Below are 17,626 nucleotides of genomic sequence, written 5' to 3'. Positions count from 1 at the left end.
CATCTAACATCAGCTACAATATCTCTAGTACCACGACCCCTTCTGAAACCAGCCTGGACTTCTGGTAGTTCTCTGTTGATGTGCTGTTCCAGTCTCCCTTGATACATATGATACTGTTGTGTACCAATGAGTCAGAACTGACACACAGCTGACCCTCCAGTAGTTTCCAGAGACAGTTTAATTGCACAGGAGGAGATTACCCATCCTTCTCCCATGGAGCAGCTGGTACCTTTGGATGGGAGTGTAGCTCTTACCACCAGCTCACCAGAGCTCCCTAGAATAGAAAATTTCTTTACTGTGATAAAAATTATGCAAATCAAGTTCTGGTAGCACAGTCTATGCTAATGCTGTGAACTAAATATTATGCAAAGCATTTTATGAAAAGTGAAATGGCTGCTGAATCATCCAGCTGTAACATACCTTTAATTAAAATTAAGAGGTGTGTAACTTACCAAATATTCTTCTGTGCCATACAGAGAAACAAATTGTTCATCATCTTCTAATTCTCTAGCTGCACCAAAATCTGTGAGTTTATACACAGATTGCCCATCTTCTCCTATAACACGCATGATATTTCCTGGCTTGATATCACGGTGAACTATACCATTCTCTCGTAGATGATTCATTCCACCCACTTCATCAAGAAATATAAAACAAAGAAAATGATAATGTAGGGAGTTTTTGTGTATGTGTGAAGATCTGTCTAAATTCATTTTGAGAATTCATTCACTTGTAATTCAAGTTTATTAAGATTTTGCATAAACTGGCCAAGTAATTTTAATCAAAAGTAATAGATGATACACATATTTGATAATATTTTAAATAAAAAGAAGTTTTGAATGATAAAGATCAGTATCATGATGATGTTGTTAAGTGCCATCGAGTCGCAGGCGACTCAGCAACCCTATGAAGGAGAGTCCTCGACGGTTGGGTGCCTCCTCTCTTCAGAAAGATCAATATAGTTCAAGGATTTTTCTTAAACCTTGTCAGAAAAATGATCTTAGGTTTATGACCCTTTATGAATTACTTTTGATCTATATATGGGCAATATGCTTACACTTGTGAACAATACAGATTCCCTAGAAAATTACCAACCTTTACCAGTTTTACATTTATTTATCTTAGGAAAAGTTTTCATCAAAAGTAAACTTGACTCAATACATATTAAAAATTAGGAAATGGGAAAAGGTCAGACTTAATTGCACACAAGTACACTTCTTACAGTGTTCTTTCAAATATATATAGTGCTATAATAAAGGCTTTTTTTTTAAAGGGCAAAGGTGACTATAATGCTGGCTGACATTATTAAGGTTATTTGACAGACAATGACACTAAATGATTATTTGAAAATTTCTTTGATAGTGAATAATGTAGAAATAAGTTTAGGGTTATCAATACAGAGTTATTAAAATACTGGTTTATCAGTATCCTTAGGAAATTATCACTTATCTGTAGTTTCTATTTGATTAAATAGGTTGCAGTATAATTCCATGGGAGAGAATTATGGTAGACTGTTCGTGTAAGCATTAATACTCTTGGAAACCTTATAGGGCAGCTCTGTTGTTACTGTTAAGTGCTGTCAAGTAGAGTACGAGTGACTCACAGTGAATCAGTGAACAACATCATGTGCCATCCTCACAATCTCTGACAAACTCTAGTCCACTGCTAAAGTCATGGTGTCTGGCCAGGTGGTTGAGGGTCTTCCTCTCCTTTACTGTTTCTCCACATTTCAATGCATGTCCCTCTCAAAGGAACAGCCTCAAGTATGTGAGACAAAACTTTATTATCTTTGCCTCCAAGGAGTACTCTGAATGCACCTTCTGCAAGACAACGCTGTTTGTTCTTCAGCAGTACATGGGTTATTCAGTACACTTCTCCAACATCACAGTTCAGAGGCACTCATTCTTCTTCTGCCATCTTTATTCACTGTTCAGCTCTCAGATGCACAGTAGGTTACTGAAAAGACCATGACCTGAATCAGGAGCATTCTAGTCTTCAAACTCATATCACTGCTCCTCAATAATTTGCAGAGGCTGAGTGCAGACTTTCCCAGTGCAATACATCTGATCTGTCTTAAATTGTGTGTTGGAATCTACTTGATGGCAATGTGTTGTTTTTCTTAGCATACTTCCACAACTAAGAATTCTGTTTTATCCAATTAGAAAATGGTCTTCGCCCAAATAACTCCACTCTTGTGAGTGCGAAGTTCAAGAATTTCTTTTAAACGTTCAATTTTTTTTAACATTGGGCTTTTCTCCTTCCTTATCCGTCTGAATTATCTCTTCCCAAAAAGATAATACCTTTGGTTATTACAGTCTTTCAAGTTCTCAAAATACTACTTTGTGAATTATCTAACTCAAGTATCACAGAATATGTCTTTCTATATAATTCAGTGGTTACGGTACATTAAGAGTTGTGTAACTATCACAATTACTTAACTTCAGAAAATTTTAATAATTTTGTTATAACTATCATTGTTATTAGGTGCTGTTGATTCAAGAATGACTCACAGTGGCCCTATAAACAGATATGAACTCTGCCCTAACCTGTGCTATCCTCATCATCTCTACTATGCTTGAGCCCATTGTTATAATCAATTTTGTCAAACTATCTCACTGAGGGTCCTCCCTCCTCCAGTGACCCTCTATCTTTCCAAGCATAAAGTCCTTATAAAAGGAATGACCATTCTTAACAACATGTCCAAAGTATGTGAAATGAATTAGCACTATTCAAATCCCCTGATCCCTTTTAATTGTTAGGTGCTGTTGAGTCAAATATTACTCACTGCAACCCTATGAACAACAGTTCTCAACTCCGTCTTCTGCACCATCCTTATCATCCTCAATTGCTGTAGCCACCCTTATCAATCCATCTCATTGAAAATCTTCTCATTTGCTGCTCCTTCACCTTTTCAAGCATGATGTCCCCTTTCAAAGAAGAGCCTCTCCTAACAACATTCCCACCATGTGAGATGAAGCTTTGCCATTTTGTGGTTAAGTGTTAAGAGTTATATTCTGGATGCAAGTTCCTTATCAGATACATGATTTTCGAGTCTTTTCTATTCAATGGGATGATTTTTTGGGGGGAGGGGATAGTGTCTTTTAAAGTACAGGCATTTTTAATGTTATGCCAATTTATGGAGCCCTGGTGGCACAGTCCATAGAGTTACACTTCTAATCACTAATCTGAAGGTAGAGTCTTGCTGGTTGTCTGAATCGACCAGCTGCTCCCAGAGAAAAAGATGGCCAATCTCTTCCTATGTAAGATTTACAGTCTCTGAAAAGCTGCTGGAGGGTTAGCTATAAGTCAGTTCTGAATTGAAAGCAATGAATCTGAGTTTTATACTTCTAAAATGGTTTTTCTAAAAGAGAGCAGTCGATCTTTGGTTTGAGATTAATTTAAGAATTCGTATTTTTACATCATTAAGCCTATATGCATACAAAAACCACATAAATAGACCAACATACCCACATCTCTCAAAACAATTAAAAATTCAGACTCTGGTAGTCCATAGGCATTAGATGGCTCTTCTAAAACTGTATATAAACTCCCACACGGACAAAATTCCATAATAAGTACTTTATGTCTTGTGGTTGTCTAAAACAAAAGATAAAAATTTTTATTTGCTAAAACTTATTGATATATACATGTAGAACTTTGCAACAACCATAAAGGTATTTTTAATTGTTCATAATGGATTCATTAAATATTTATTGACTGTATACACATAAAAATTACTATCTTCCCAAGTCCTATTAACTTAAAAAGTTATATTAGGTTTTGCAGACAATCAAGTAACTGGCTAAATCTGAACTAGAAAATGCTTCTCATATTATAAAGGTCTGTCAAAATCATCTTTAGTTTCTTATGCATAACAATACCCTTCTAATAAATTAAACATTCACAATTCATCACATAAGAATTTTTCATTCAAGGAACAGTAATATCCTTAAAATAAATGAGTGGCAGATGAACTAAGTGGTTTCTCTTGTTGCAAAGTTCCAGGCTACTCATTTGCATCAAAGTTGCTGAATTTTCCTGTAACTGATTTCAAACTTTACCATGAATAATAACTTTATAGAAAGAGGAAATACTATAAAATCAAGCATTATTACAACATGTACACCAATTTCAGAAACTTGGCAATGTGAATATGAGTCATATAATCCAATATTCATTTTTTACTTTTGTCTTTCCAATACTTTTATAAATTATTACACATTCCTCTATTGTTTAGTAGCTATCAATTTTTTTAAGAAAATAAGTTCTTAAAATATGAGATATATATGTTAGTAATTAAAAATTTGGAAAGTATCAACAATCCCAAAACCCATAGATAACTATGTGGATAATCTGGCATTTTTCCTTTGCTCTTCTTTCCCCTATGTATTAAATCATGCCATGCACATACATTTTATATATTATACTGTATACACTGAGGTCATACTCCATGGATATTTTAAATCTGAATTTTCTTCCATAACATTATACATAAATATGCTTCCATGTCATTAAAAATCTTTGTGAATATGTTTTTTGCTATTGCTTATCGATGATACATTGTAACTTATTCAACCATTATTTTTAAAAAAAATCAAGCTACAGTGAGCATCTGTTCACATAAAATTATCATTTGTGTTTCTGATTACTCTAAGATGTTAATCACTAAAATAAAATCACTGGCATAAGGGGTAAACTGTCAAGTTGTTTTTCAAGTGGAATAATTATGCTGATTACCTATGTCTGCTGTTGCTAGCTGCCTATGAGTGGATCTGATTCACAGGGACCACACTAATGGATAGTGGATGAGTGTTCCAGGGGGTTTTCAAGGTTGTGAACTTTCAGAAGCCATTCACCAGGCTTTCCTCCAAGGTGAGTACTGGTGAACCAATAACTTTTTAGCTAGCTTAGGGTATTAACAATTTGTGCCATCTAGGCATTCCTATGTTTCCAAGGATTAAAAATATATTTCTATTTCTGTATACCGCAATGAAACAGATAAGGGAGAAAACTGTTTAAAATGGATATGTGGTTAGGTATTATTGTCATGACAGGAGTTCAGAATGAAGGCTGCATAGTGGAGTGGACCTGGGGGGAGGGATTGTAAAACAATGAAGGAATTTTTCCTTTACTTTTCAAAGAGTGTAATGGGGGGAGGGGTAGGCGGCGAGAAAAGTACAACAATGAATGAATGAAAATCCAAAGTCTCTGTAAATTTTCATTAAAATAATAAAAAAATTTTATAAAAAAATTTCCATTTCCAGTATTTCTAGATTGTTATTTTCTAATAATGTTATTTTAATTGTTGTAATAGCCTACTAACATAAACATTTTCTTTAAAATATGACAATTTTCTCTTTTCCTAGTAATAATTAAGTAACCATACCAATTACCCTTTTCTTTTTTAAACTGCTAGTTTTATACCATTCTTACATACTTTATTTTCATTCTACCATCTATTCAAGAATAATTAGGGAATACAAACTAGGCTGTATGTGTCCTAATTTTCACCTTTTAAAAAATCCAATACTCATATTAGGTTATGTCCCCTTAATAAGTAACTATAGCAAACATGGTAACAAGGGTAATTAAAACTGGGGAACTTACCTCCTCTTCAATAGCAAATAACTTGACAATATTTTTGTGATTGAGTTTTTTCAACACTTCAAATTCTCTCATTTGAACATCCACAGGTCGAAGGAAGCTTATATTATTAAATACTTTGATAGCAAATAGATCACCAGTTTTCTTGATTTTAAAAAAAGAGATAAATGTTTATATTCATATTTACTTACTTACTAATATTGTAAAGATACAATAGTATCATTAAGAGCAGACCAAAAAAAAAAAAAAAAAAAAAAAAGGGGGGGGGGAAACAAACACCAAAGGGGATTAAAAAAGGCCAGACATAACGATTTCTCATTCTTACAGAGGATCCTGGATTACTTACTTACTTATTTATTTATTTTTTTATGTGTGTACCGTCAAATTGGATCTGACTGGTACAGGAGGCGATTGTTCCTCCTCCTTCAGCAGAGCATCTGGTGGATTTGAACAGCACACCTCTGGGATTGCAGTGCAGTTTCCTGCCACTAGGCCACCAGAGCTTGCCGGATCCTGGATTACTTAGAATTACAGATAATGTATAGTATACTATAGTAATTTAAATTTTTTTAAAAAACCTAAAAATTAGTTATGTCTTTAAAATCTTATGTTTTAGGATGTAAAGATTATTTTATCCCATATTATAAATAAAGCTCTTATCTCAGAGGTAAAGATAATCATTATCAGAAGAGTTTCTAGAAATACCAACCCTGGATGAGAAACAGAAAGTGAAACTCAGAAAGGTTACTTCAAGGCCTACCAATTTCAAATTAATCAAAACAGAAACACAAACACTGAAAACTATTCCACATAGGAAAATTTTAATGAATCTCAAACTAATGCATTTAGTATGGTCCCTCTCCTCAGGGTGCACTGCTTCCCTGGGTAAATTGCTGCAACTTCACCTAGAAGACTAGGGAAGACTGTTCTTTCACAGAACATCTCTAAGGAATCAAAGACATTTATTTCCTTTCCTCTACTGATGTACTCATAGCACCCCCACTCTGTTAAGTTTACCTGAAATAGATCAGACAGAGATTGACAATGCCAAGCTACAGGTGAGAGAACATTTTATAGATGCAAAAAGCTTATCAAGTAAACATTACATTCTCATGTTATTAAGTTTCTCTTCCAGATCTTCCCAGCTTCTTCCAAACATGTCAGTCAACAAGTTTCTCCCAGGTCTAGCATCTTTTGAGTTTAGCCTTACTTTTCCCCATTCATTAATACTGAACTTCCTGGAGCAGTTGGAAAAGTCGTTTTCTTTGAGCTGAGCTTCAAGGACCACCTGCTTAAAGATGTTTCATCACAGCCTGTCAGGATCTCTGTTATTCATGCTTTGGCATCCTCTCTACAGCTGTCCATACATATTCACCACTTATATAAATAATCACATTAGAATTTTTCTTAAAACCATTTAACTGCCTCTCAATCCCAAGCTTCAAGATCACCCTTCTGTGATTGCTGCCAAGGTAGTACAAATGATTAAGTACTCAAACGCTAGGAGAAAGGCTGGTGGTTTGAATCCATCCAGATGATCCTTAGATAGACAGGCTGTCTATCTAATTCCAAAGGTTACAGACTTAAAAACCCCAAGGAGAAATTCTTCTAAAGGTCTTCATGAGTAGGAACTGACTTAAAGGCAACTCACAAATTGTTAATTATCCTGTCAAAAATTCAATTACTACAAAATAGAACATAGTGAACTACAGCTCAATTACACTATTATTCTACTCTTCCAGTCAGGTTAAGTGAGCCCTGGCAGCATAGCAGTCAGTACTCAGCTACTAACTGAAAGGCTGGTGGTCTGAAGAAACCAGTCACTCTGCAGGAGAGAGATGTGGTCATTTGCATAGACTGCTGTTAAGTGCCATCGAGCCACCTGCAACTAACAGGACTCTAAGTACATTAATTCTGAACCTTGCCCTATCCTGAGCCAATCTCATCATCTTCGACATATCTATTCCCATTTCTCCAGTCACTGAGTTAATCCATCTCATCCTGGGTCTTCCTCTCCAGCACTATCCCTCCACCCTCCCAAGTATGATGTCTTTCTCCAAAGACTGGTCCCTCAATCCTTGCCCCAGGGAGTAGTCTGGTTTCACCCTCTTCAGGACAGACCTGTTGGTTTTCCAGGCAGAGCATGGTATGTTCAACACTCTGCTCTAGCACTACAACTCAAAGGCATTGATCCTTCTTCCATCATCCTTACTTACTGTCCAGCTCTTGGATGCATAGCAAGTAATTGCAAAGACCATGGCCTGGATCAGGCACACCTTAGTTTTCAGACTGACACTGCTACTCTTCACTACTCTAGAGAGGTCTCTTGCAATCTATCTTTGATTCTGCTGGTACCAAGAGAGTTGATTGTTGAGCCAAGCAAGCTGAAGTAATCAACAATCTCAGTCTCTTCATCCATCATGAAGCTGCCAGTTGGTCCACTGGTGAGAATCTTTTTGTTTTCTTGATGTGAAGCTTCAACCCATATTGACGAGTATAGTCCTTGAACTTCTGCAGCAAACGCCTCAAGTCCTCTTCAGTTGCATCAAGCAAGGTTGTGTTGGACACAGAAGAATTACATGAAACAACGTATGATTAAGAGTCTATGGTGATAAAGGAGGAAGTTCAAGCTGCTCTGAAGGAACTAGCAAAAAGGAGGCCCCAGGAATTGATGGAATACAAACTGAAAGTATTTAAAGAGCACACCCTTGGAAACCCATTGTGGTAGTTCCACTCTTTCGTATATGGTCTCTTTAAGTCAAAATGAACATGATGGCAACAGGCTTTAAGGGCACTGCCTAAAGAATATTGATTGAATTGTGTTTCCCCTCCTTTCTCCTTAAAAATGTTTTGGACTCTTAATCTCTCTATCAACAAATATAACCCCATTTGAAATTAGGATTCTTTGTTATGCTAATGAAGCCATATCACCATGCTGCAAAAACCACTTCTGTGGAAGGAAAAGCCAAGACTGATCACAATTAGAGAGGTGAAAGATCCTGAGTCTAGAGATAACACTGGAACCAGAGGGCAAGAAGTTAAAAGCTATTCCTCCGGCACTTCTGCTTCATTTTCTAAGTGAGCCAAAGATGCCATTTAGTGTCACATTCTCATTCTCTCTCCAGAGGAAGCAGGTCCTCTCAAGACGACTTATCTCATTATCGCTGATAAAACTGGCCAGTAATCCCAAAGCTAAAGGAAAATATGAACGAACTTCACCTTATTAAATGTTTAGAACCCTTTGTTCCTGAAAAAAGAATCTAAAATGCTCTACATGTCAGTTAGCTAAAAAAAGATTTACAATATTGTAAATTGTAGTTGCTGGTTAGGTGCCATCAAGTCAAGTACAGCCTATAGTGACCGTATGAATGTCAGATCTGAGACCAGCTTTATCCTGCACCATCCTCATCATCTCCTAGACATTGAAAGTTCATTGTTACAGTCACTGTGTCAAACTGTCTCACTGAAAATTAGGGCATGATATTTACATTATAAAAAGATTTCTTACTTATTCCTTTCAAAACAGAAACTTTAAGCATTTTGTATTTTAATTATCTTTCACTTCACCCTTCAATATCTGAGTGCTCACTTCAGCAGCACATATACTTAAAACTGGAACAATACAGAGAAGATTAGCAAGGCACCTGCACAATATCCAACTTGACACAGAAGCTGCTTGTGTCATTGTACCAAGATGCAGCCTTTTTACTTGATCTCCTTGATGATAACCTCTTTTTATCTCAATCTATCTTGTAAGATAGTATTTTGTTGGGACATGCAATCCTCAGAGTATAAGAGAATCATAAAGGAATTTTCCTTTAAAGTATGCATCTACCTCCCTCAACTGCCACAATGAACATCTAGACTGGGTAAAAAAATGTGAAAAGGCACATTAATCTAACCTTCCTTTTTGTTGCTGTCAGGTGCCAGTGCATCGAGTATGACTCATAGCGACCCTACAAACAAGGGCTCTGAACCCTAGCTCATCCTGTACCATACTCATGATCTCTGATATGCTGGAGCCCATTTTTACAGTCACTGTGTCAATTCATTTTGTTGACCTTCCTTATTTCCTTTCAATTAACCTGCTTTCCTCCACTCTCCAAAACAACTCCTGCTGCCAATGGGAAGATATCCTTCCTGCCTCTGACACAAACTACACTTAGACAACCAGAAAAATAAAAAACCACCAAGCATCAAATTTTAGTATAGATGTTTTTCTAAAGAAATACATACAAAGTAATGAAAAGTCTTGAGAGTTTTTTCTATGTACCAACCTTATGTCTTCCACGAAAGACATTTGCAGTAGCTCCTTGGCCTAAAATATCCGATAGAAGCCATAGGTGATTAGAAGTGCTCTGCATCTCTGCTTGGTTAAGCAATCCTCTTGTTGGACTAAAAGAAAAAAAATTTGCACTATGTTTTTCCCCCCAATGTGTTTTAAAAGAACAATACTGTTGCAAGCATCTAAGTTCTTAGAAATGTTAAAGGCTAAAATGCTCTGTGGGTTCTGGAATAAACAAAGCAACCAAAATCATTATCCTATTTTTGTCTTTGGCATTCAGAGTGCAACTGGTCACTTTCCTCCTTCTACTATTTTTTAAAGATTAATTAGTAACAAGTCATATGAAAAAGAATGCTGCAAAATATAACAATACAGAAAAATCATTGTGTTTTTTTTCCAGGACAGGACTACAAGATGGACAAAAACCTGTTGCCACTACATACATTTCTTTAACTTAAAAATAGTTTATTTGCACAGAGCCTGACAATCATGAGGGACAAGCATAAATATGATTATTCCTAAAAGTTAACTAATTCTCCAACTCAATTGGGGGGAGGGGGAAGACAAACTGCTTTTTCCCCCAGCTTTCAAGTATACAAACCCATGCGTGAAATTACCAAATCTTAAAAAAAAAAAAAAAAAAGCTTTGCCCTTTAATACGAAAAAGCTTTTATTCATGATCTATGTTGGAATAAAAGGCATAAAGTATGCCAAAATAGCATAAACAATGATTCTAATACCACCTTAGGGAGCTCTGGTGGCCTAGTGGTAAGGAGCTGTGCTGTCATCCCAAAGGCATATGATTTGAATCCACCAGCTGCTCCAGAGAAGAAAGATGGGCAATCAACTCCTGCACAATTTACTGCCTTATGACTCAATGGTACATAGCAACAACAAACTCTTCTTAAACCTGCTTTAATATCGAATGAAAACCCAGTTATACCTTCAGAATAAATCAGGATCAAAGGCAGGACTAGTTATCCAGTTATGAGCTAATAACTCCCAATATCCCCAGCAGGGATAACAACGTAATACAACAGCCAGGCGTTTTAAGTCCCCTTGATGTTCTTTCTATATGCTCCTAACTAGACAATGAGGACAAGTTTCACCCACCTTTGGTATAAAAAACACACACTTCATTGCTGTTGAGTTTATTCCAAGGCACAGTGACTCACACTCTATGATGGAGTAGAACATAGGGTTTCCAAGTCTTTATGAAAGCCAAGTGTCAAATCTTTCTTCCAGAGAACTGCCTGTAGGTTAGAACTATTGACTTTCTGGCTAGTTGCCAAACATTTACCCACTGCACCAAGATGGCTCCTTAAATTTATGGTGTATACTAAGATACATTTTTATAGTTTTAGCAGCCATCTAATTCAGTTAAGAAAGTTTTTATATAGCAATATATACAGGAGCTCTGGTGGCTTAGTAGTAAAAGAGTTATACTGCCAAAACTAAAAGCACACTGTTTCCACCCCTGAGTTTACTGCCTTTGAAAATCCACTGTGGGTTCAGCTATGGGTCAGTTCCCAGTTAATGATAACAGGAACAAGAAACAATAAAAATTATACCATTCTATGCATAAAGAATTTCCATTAGTCTGCTACTATATCTCACTCTAGGGAGCTGTGGTGGTTTCTTTTTTGTTGTTTTACCATTGAGTGTTAGTGGAAAGGAATTCTGTTGCCAACAGAAAGGAACACCCATCACCAGCTGCTCCTCCAGTGTGATCTGTTGTTGTTGTTGTTGTTGTTGCTGTTGAGTACCTCTGAGTTGGAACTGACCCATAGCTGACCATCCGGCGGGTTTTCAGAGGCTGTTAGTCACATGGGAGGAGACTGCCCAACCTCTACAGAGGAGCAGCTGGTGGTTCGAACTGCACACCTTTGGGATTCCTGTGCAATTTATTGCTTCTGAAAACCCCCTGGAGGTTCAGTTATGACTCTGTTCTGGCTGTGACCACAACAACAAAGCAAGGACTTACATGCATCTAGTGGAAAACTGAAATTTATCAGCCAACATCCGCTTTCTACATTGTTATAAAACTATGGTTTCAAAATGATTTCGAGAACTGTCTTTAGAAAGCAATTTCTAATAAACCCACAATAAGACGGTAAAATAAGACCCAATGCATGCACCAGCAGACAAGTCTTCACAAATCTTGACCAGTACTGGCAGAAAACCAACAAGTTTGCTACTGGTGACATTTAAAACCAACTTCTTCATATTGTCCCAAACGGAAGTTACCATTTGTAGCAAAGTGAGTACATATTTGGTGAACTGACATATGGACTAAGTTCTAGGATTCCCAAATCTATTATTATGCGAATCGTACAGTATTCTAGCGTGTGAAATGACAATCTTTGACAATTAATGGCTGGGTAGAACTCACTTTGAGGTTCCCTACCGAAAATATCTGGGAACTATATTAGAAAATGAAATACAAGCCAGGCCCACCAGGGACAAGGAAACATGTGGGAATGTGCATTCTGTACCATAAAAACGTCTTCAGAGGCTAGTTTCCGGTGACTCAAACTCTATTATGAGGCGTCCTTCCGTACATCACCAGAAAGAGCGACCCGTTTATAAGAAAGCACAAAAGACCAACTGTATTTTAAAAACTCAGGATGCAGAAAGGGTTGAAGTTCCACTCCACAGGAAAGGGGCATCTTCTCTCCTGGGGGCGACCAGGACTCGGACGGGGTAATGGACACGTCTGCCCCATGTCCAGTACCGCTCGTCCCGGGAGAGTCGCAGCTGCAGTTGGAGGGCCTGGCGTGTGGCGATGGGCTGAGTGGAGTGGACAGTGCCCGCGCGACCACTCCATCCCGGCTGGGGCCGCCCCAGACACCTGAGAGGTGCTGGTGTCCTCCGGGCCACACACGGGCGCTTGGCCTCGGCGGGTGGGGGCTTCCCGGGGCGCCCCGCCCCCGCTCTGACTCAGCATCCGAGGCTCCCGGGGGCCGGAGCGCTCCGCACTGGGTCACGCCGGGCCCCTGCCGCCCCGACTCCGCACGGCCCGGGCCCCTCCGCCCGCGCTCGACCCGCTTACCGAGGTGGGTCTTCGCCGCGCCACCGCCAGCGGGCTCCCGCGGCCTCCTCGCGCCCCGTAAGCTTCCGGATTCGCGAGCCGGGCCGAGGGCCACGTGACGGCGGCGCGCGCGCGCGTGCGCACACCCGCCTAGCCCGAGCCGCTGCCGCGAGGAGCCGGGGGAAAGCGGATCTGAACACAGAACAGCTGCTCGTCTCAATCTGGTAGTGAAGAAGTAACTCTCAATGGCTCTTATCTTCAGTCTCTGCCCCCGAGCGCCAGGAAGACAAGAATGTGGTAATACTGATGAAAAACCTTAGCGACTAAACTGATAGTCACAGGTGGGTGGTGTGTTGAAACCTGTGACAGGTACTAGGGACCCTCATTTATAGTGATGTTCCTTTGTCATGTGTTGGAACTGACTTATCTTACCCCCCTTCCCTCAGGCAGGGTTTCAGAGGCTATGAGGAGATTGCACACTTTTCTCCCACTTTCTCCTGCGGGGCAGGCTTGGTGGATAAAAACCGTGTTCCTTATATTTTTATTTTAAAGACTAATTTGAATGAAGTGGAGCTACATTAAAATACGCTTAATTCTCTCTCGATTGCGTTTTGGTAAATGGAAATACTGAGGAACTCCAAGTACAGAGATCAAGTCCTACAGTATTTGTGTGGCCAAGATCTTAAGGCAGTTTTGTCTTAAGAGGATCCCTTAATGGCCACTGTCTAAAATGCAGTGTTTCTCAGCGTAAGGAGAGGACACAGTAATTCCCAAGGACGTTAAATTTTGGATGTGCCAGAAAGGGGGGCTGCTTCTCAAGTGCGAAGTACAACCACCAGTGAAGTAAGAAGTGTTAACACAGGATTAAGAGCAGATGATTTTAAATCTCTGGTATATGGTTGCAGTCTTAGCTTTCTCTTAATTTATGCAAATTCTTATTTTTGAGCCTGATTTTATCATATGCACACACTTCTAAACAACATGCCTTCAGAAACTCTATGAACTTTGATAAATGTCGGTAGTTATAGAAAGGCTTCCGGCCTTTTGTTCATGGGGTCACGAAGCATCTTGCACAACCGAGGGCAATCACCACCACCACCACATTAGAGGGAACAAAAACCAACCATAAGGAGTTGTTAAAAAAGTTATTTTATTACAATCCAATGTTCAGGTGATGGAATTATTCCAACAGATCAGTATTCACTGGTTACAGTTTCAACCAATTCCAGTTTTCCCATAACTGATGCAAAGTGAAAACCTATTAAAGTTCTTTTTTAACAGTAAAACTCACAGCTCAAAGTTGTATGGAATAAAATGTGATTGAGTCAAAAGCCTCGATTTATGTTTACTACATAATTAGTGATGCACATAAAACTACGACATAATACTTCTTAAAAACCAGTTAATGTTAGCATCAAGACTGAAACAAATGGCTAGACATGGAATTAAAACAAGAACCCAAAAGCTTTTCTGGTTCTTTAAATCCTTGTCTTTTACTCAATTATCATCTTACCAGTAACAGTGAGAATCACTCTTGAGACAATTATTTGAGGTTCTGCTGTGGAAATGAAGTACTATTAAAATAAGATTCATGATAAACAAGGTTCCCTAGTTATGCAGTGCAGTCCTCAAAGATGGAATTAACCATGCTACTTGTAACACAGAGAGTTAAATTTCTACTACAGACTTGTAAACGTTTTGATTTCTCTTAGTTCTAAATGTATATAAATCTTCTCAGGACTTTAATGAACCAGGGAAAAAGAATGTTGCCACTTTTTACATATGTGGAATAGTATAGTGTAACTGTTATTACCAAGCCATAAGTACAGGTTTAACTCACTAAATTGTTACAACTCTATGAGGTAGCTACTATTATTTCCCCTGTCTTACAAATGGGGATACTGAGACAGGTTAATTTGCCCAAGGTGCAAAAACTACTCACTGACATTTGAAAAGACTTAATTTGGCTCCAATGAGCCATGGTGGTCCATCGGGTCAGACATTGGGTTGTTAACGCAACTAGAAAGGAACGCCAGTCTCTCCAAGGGACAAAGGGGCAGTAAGCTCGCATTAAGATTTAGTCTCAGAAACCCTTTGGGTCAGTTCTCTGCTGCTGTGTAGGGTCACTATGAGTCAGAATTGACTCAACAACAGCAGGTGAGTAATGTAGCTCAAGGAGCCTGTGTTGTCCAAACACAGTGTGCTCTGCTACTTGATAGTGCGTTTTGAACAAGTACTACCACTGCAATTATAGAAATTCTATTGGTAGATGCAATTATTTCTTCTATAAGACTGAGGGAGCTTATCAGAGAAATTCTCAGCTTTCACGTCTCTATTTTAAAAAACCCCTATATTTAAGTATAATACACATTCCTCTGGTCTAAGAATGAAGTGATGCAGTGAGATGTTTTGAAAACCTCTTTGGGAATGAACCCTAGGAAAAGAATTAGGTACACAATTGTAGGGTGCTAATACACTGAAGCTAATGCATGACAACTCTTAATGGGTACCTGGGCCAAAGTTTTTAAAACAAAAGCAAACTCCACCTACTTGAGCTATTAGAATTTTAACCTAAAATCACTGTATTCTGCTTGTCAAGTTTGTGTTTCTTTCCTTTTTAATTTTTAACTATTATCACTGATAGTATTGTTTTTCCTCTAGTGTTCTTGAATAGCTACCAATGAAAATGGCAGAAAGGGAAGGTGCATCTAGGAGTAAACTGGGTAGCTATAAGCACCATTAACATAGTATATTTTGCTCTAAATAAATCTAAGTTTAAAAACCTTAAAGTTCTATTCCCATGAGAATATTCACATAGCTTTTCTGATGCATTTTAAATTATACTATTTAACAGTTAAGTTCTAACTAAATAAAGCATCTGTATACCCTTATTTCCAAAACTTTAAATGAAAAATCAAGGCTAAAGTATGTATAATAATTAAAAAAAAGACTTGATAGATTTCACTACATAAACGTTTATTTTTTTATAAAAAGTGTGTAACACCAGACTACTTTTAAATCCATTAATTTATGAGACCATTCTCTTTTTTTAGAATACACATTGGCATTGAAACAATTTAAAGGACTGTAATCACTATCTACAAAAAATTAGTTGATTGTTACATTCCTCCCATACTTTGTCTCTGCAAATAAAACTTCTCAAACATTTTATATTCAGCATTTTTTAAAAAGTACTTTGTTTTCCACTGGTATGGTCTTTACAAAGGACTTAAGGTTTCAAATTTAAAAAAATTAAGGTATTAGGATAACTTTGCTGTTATAATTTCAACAGCATTTTTATATAGAACATTTAGAGTTGGCATGCAAGTAACTTTTCTTGTCATCACATGCCTGCACTTGGGACAAATTATACCCATTATACAGAAAAATTCCAGTACATAAATTACAGTAAGCATAAAACAATGTTAAAAAAGATCAGAATGAATGGCACACAAAAATCATTAACTGGAATTCTTGATCATGAAGTAGGCACAGGAAGATCCAGGTTTTAGGGCTTCGCTCTCTGGAAGAACACCTATAAATAAAGTATTAAGTATAATTAATATATCACCTTTCAGATGAACAGAGTCTAAGTTACTGAATGCTAACCACCCTTTTACTATTAACCACTGGGGTAATGAGGGTAGGTGTGTCCAAGTCAGGGCTCAGGATAGGGCAGGGTTCAGAGCTATTGTACACACAGAGTTGCTCTGAGTTGCAGGCAACTCGATAGCACGTAACACCTACTCTTTTTTTTTAAATACATTTAAAACATTCCACTTACTTCTTAAATCTACGTATAATCCAAAATGAGAACTTTTAGTTCTTAAGAATTTTACAAACTTTTGACAGAGCTTTTGCATCCAAATGGGAACACAGTAAAATACGGCATTACTCTAATGCCGTGAAATTCAAATAGCCACAGGAAAATATGTTCTCAACACTTTTTTATGTGATCGGAGCTAGTGCCAAAATTAACACCGGGAAATTACATTTTAAGGAAACAAACAAGTCAAAGTAAAATGATACCAGCTGTTCTTTAAGGTATTTCTATCTGATGATAATTCCCCCCGTAGCTGAAACTTTAACAAGTAGACGAGAGACTACTATGAGTCCAGTATGACTGGCTTATCACATACAACCTTACACAGATGGTATGTGCCAAGTGAACATCAGAGATAGTTAATGGTAAATAGTGCACTGAAGACAAGGACTGTATTTATCATTGCATCTTTATAGCATTTAGTGGAACTCATATTTAACAGATAATGCATTTATTCAAAACTTCAACCTAATGAAGTCTAGTCAGAACTGACTTGTAGATCCCACTCCACTACTGGGTTATCAATGCTGTAAATACGATGGGAGGAGAAGGCTGATCTTTTCATTAGGGAGACACTGTGGATTAGAACCCAGAGGCAGAACCTTTTATTTAGCAGTCTAACTCTATGGACTATATACCACTTGCTGGTGGTGTTATGTGCCACTGAGTCGCTTCTGACTCATAGCGACCCTATGTACAACAGCTCTAAACTCTGCTCTGTCCTGTGCCAATCTCATCATCTCCGACACACTCATCCCGATTGCTCCAGTAACCAAATCAATCCACCTCCCAGAGGGCCTTCCCCTCCTGCGCCTGCCCTCCACCCTCCCAAGCATGATGTCCTTCTCCAAGGACCAGTCCCTCCTTACAACATGACCAAAGT

At 38.0% G+C, this 17,626-nt stretch overlaps 2 protein-coding genes across 2 annotated transcripts in view; both read right to left on the bottom strand.

The window, feature by feature from the left end:
* TBK1 (TANK-binding kinase 1) overlaps positions 1-13,055 on the bottom strand; it is a 66,778-nt gene extending 53,723 nt beyond the window's left edge. The window contains exons 1-5 of the mRNA XM_006886053.1: positions 12,942-13,055; positions 9,882-9,999; positions 5,608-5,748; positions 3,468-3,597; positions 453-634 (exon numbers count right to left, since the gene is read on the bottom strand). Of these exons, the coding sequence (XP_006886115.1) occupies positions 453-634; positions 3,468-3,597; positions 5,608-5,748; positions 9,882-9,968 (540 nt within the window). The 5' untranslated portion in view covers positions 9,969-9,999; positions 12,942-13,055. The remainder of the gene's footprint in view (positions 1-452; positions 635-3,467; positions 3,598-5,607; positions 5,749-9,881; positions 10,000-12,941) is intronic.
* Positions 13,056-16,123: 3,068 nt separating this feature from the next.
* The window catches only part of XPOT (exportin, tRNA), a 56,940-nt gene continuing 55,437 nt past the window's right edge, over positions 16,124-17,626 (bottom strand). The window contains exon 25 of the mRNA XM_006886052.1: positions 16,124-16,455. Within this exon, the coding sequence (XP_006886114.1) occupies positions 16,429-16,455 (27 nt within the window). The 3' untranslated portion in view covers positions 16,124-16,428. The remainder of the gene's footprint in view (positions 16,456-17,626) is intronic.

Source organism: Elephantulus edwardii, unplaced genomic scaffold, assembly GCF_000299155.1.
Source record: "Elephantulus edwardii isolate Elephantulus edwardi_28Jun2011 unplaced genomic scaffold, EleEdw1.0 scaffold00047, whole genome shotgun sequence".
NCBI lineage: Eukaryota > Metazoa > Chordata > Mammalia > Macroscelidea > Macroscelididae > Elephantulus > Elephantulus edwardii.
The sequence above is the reverse complement of the archived record's forward strand: the minus strand, read 5'-3'. Positions and strand labels throughout refer to the sequence as shown.